The sequence below is a fragment of the Otolemur garnettii genome, unplaced genomic scaffold, assembly GCF_000181295.1.
Source record: "Otolemur garnettii isolate 467f Iridium unplaced genomic scaffold, OtoGar3 scaffold00001, whole genome shotgun sequence".
NCBI lineage: Eukaryota > Metazoa > Chordata > Mammalia > Primates > Galagidae > Otolemur > Otolemur garnettii.
Window position 1 is genome coordinate 60,944,670 of NW_003852396.1, and position 2,522 is coordinate 60,947,191.

The window sequence follows — 2,522 nt, forward strand, 5'->3', positions numbered from 1 at the left end:
GTTGTTTGGCGGGTCCGGGCTGGGGATTCGAACCCGCCACCTTAGGTGTACGTGGCTGGCGCCTTAGCCGGTTGAGCTATAGGCGCTGAGCCATACATTTAATTTTTATTCATAAGTTTTTGAAAATAGGTAGTTTTGAGTCAGGAGTCTCTGAAGTAAAAGAAGGTAAATCTATGAAGTGTTCATTATTCAAAGAGTTGTTGGCAATAGTTATATTAGCCTTAATTTTAGAATACTTTGGTATAATAAGGCCTTTGGAAGTTTTATTTTCCTGTAAAATGACCTATAAGGGAATTTTTCTGCTATACCTCTCCTAGGCCAGGAAATTGAGAGCAGTAATTCTTCATGTATTTCCCCCTCTGCCCTTCACTGTTTTTATATCCTAATACACCAGATTCTGACCATTTCTATTTGTTTTTAAAATGTCTTTTGAACCAGTTTACTTTTTTTCTTTCATGCCTTTTTGTCTAACATGGTTACTTAACTAAATCCTCCTATTTTTCCTCCCTTTAAAATTTTGTAATGCCTTCATTTCGGTTATATTTTATGTATATGTTCCTTAACTTTGAGGCCAATTAGGGTCTGGCTCTTACCAGTTTCTTCAGCCTCACCTTTTCCCTATGCATTTGTTTTTTAATTCCCAGCTCTTCAGCAGAGTGGCAGTTCTTTATTTCTCTTGTGTTTGGCACATTTCCTTGTACAAAACTCTGCAGTGCTATTCTCTAACTTGGAACACTTTTCTCTCCTATCTTCTAAATAGGTCTTATCTCTTAGAGCACATATCTCAGAAAAGCCTCACCTAGTCTCACCCTGACTAGGTCCAATCCACTGTACCTCTGTGTAGTAATTTTCCTGTTTTTGTATTTGACATCTCTTAATGTTGTTAGACTATAAGCTTAAGGAGGGTAGATAACTGAATTTTTACATACTGTTTTGTATCTAGCACATTGCCTAACATAGTAGGTGTTAATAGTAAATGGTTTTTGAATGAATAAATATTAAATGTCTGCTTTTTTCTTATTTGCTTAAAATATATAAAATTTAGTGTAAGTAAGTTCTTATTCTCTATCGTTCTATATGCTCTTCTTGGTGAAATTTTACCTTTTTATATGTATATGTGTTTTAGTAAGAGTTGGTAAGGTTTTTTAACTACACTATTATGCAGAATATTGAATCTTTTTCAAGCTATGTGTCCCAGATAATGCTAACATTAATAGTTCATATTCTTTTTTAGATAAAGCTCTAAAGGAAATTGTTGAGCATGTTTTTCAGTCAAACTACTTTGATAGCACCCACAACCACCAGAATGGTTTGTGTGAGGAAGAAGAGGCAGCCTCTGCACCTACAGTTGAAGACCAGGTAGCTGAAGCTGGTGAGTACTTATATATTTTTTTTTTTTTTTTTTTTTTTGAGACAGAGCCTCAAGCTGTCCCCCTGGGCAGAGTGCCGTGGCATCACAGCTCACAGCAACCTCCAACTCCTGGGCTCAAGCGAGTCTCCTGCCTCTGCCTCCCAAGTAGCGGGGACCACAGGCGCCCGCCACAACGCCCGGCTGTTTTTTGGTTGCAGCTGTCGTTGTTTGGCGGGTCTGGGCTGGGGATTCCAACCCGCCACCTTAGGTGTACGTGGCTGGCGCCTTAGCCGGTTGAGCTATAGGCGCCGAGCCAACTTCATAATCTTGAACTATAAGTTCCTCAGTGGTGGCTTGGTGCCTGTAGCTCATTGATTAGAATGCCAGCCCACCATACACTGGCAGGTGGGTTTGTGCCCTGCCTGGGCCTGCTAAACAGTTGACAACCATAATAACAACAACAAAAAAAGTAATCAGGCATTGTGGTGGGCGCCTGTAGTCCTAGCTACTTGGGAGGCTGAGGTAAGAAAATCGCTTAAGCCCAAGAGTTTGAGGTTGCTGTGAGCTGTGACACCCTGCCATTCTACGAATGGCGACACAATGAGACTTAGTCTCAAAAAAAAAAGAAAATTCCTCAGTGGCAAAGGGTCTTTTCTAATGACTTAGGATCATACTAATTATCTAGCTAGACACTTACTTTAAGTACTTTTATTATAATTCTTAAGTAGATGTGTAAAATTCCAAGTATGATTGGAACTAGAGTGTAAATTTTATTAGGGCTAAAAGTTATGGATTCTGGAATCAGACTGTCTGGATTCAACCTCAGGTTCCCCATTTAGAAAGTAATAAGCGAACATATAGTACCTGGCACATGGCAAACACTTTATGAGTAGGTTGAAACTAGAAGATGGGATTCCATGCTGGTGAAATTTGTAGTTGAAGATCACCCCCCTCCCCTTTACCACTTTACCAAATAAATTAAAGCAATAACAGTTTAATCATTATTTAGAAGAACAGAGAGGAATTTTAATATAATAGCTTTTTATTTGCATTGTATCTGATCTAGAATAAGTGCTATTGAATCTAACTTACTTTGGAATAAATTATTTGCTTTGCTGCCCTGGCTAGAGTACAGTGACATCACACAGCTCACTGCAACTTCAAATTTCTC

General features: G+C 38.9%; 1 protein-coding gene across 1 annotated transcript in view; it reads left to right on the top strand.

Moving 5' to 3' along the window:
- CAPRIN1 (cell cycle associated protein 1) overlaps positions 1 to 2,522 on the top strand; it is a 47,411-nt gene that overhangs the window by 24,596 nt on the left and 20,293 nt on the right. Inside the window, exon 7 of the mRNA XM_003781222.3 lies at positions 1,235 to 1,372. Within this exon, the coding sequence (XP_003781270.1) occupies positions 1,235 to 1,372 (138 nt within the window). The remainder of the gene's footprint in view (positions 1 to 1,234; positions 1,373 to 2,522) is intronic.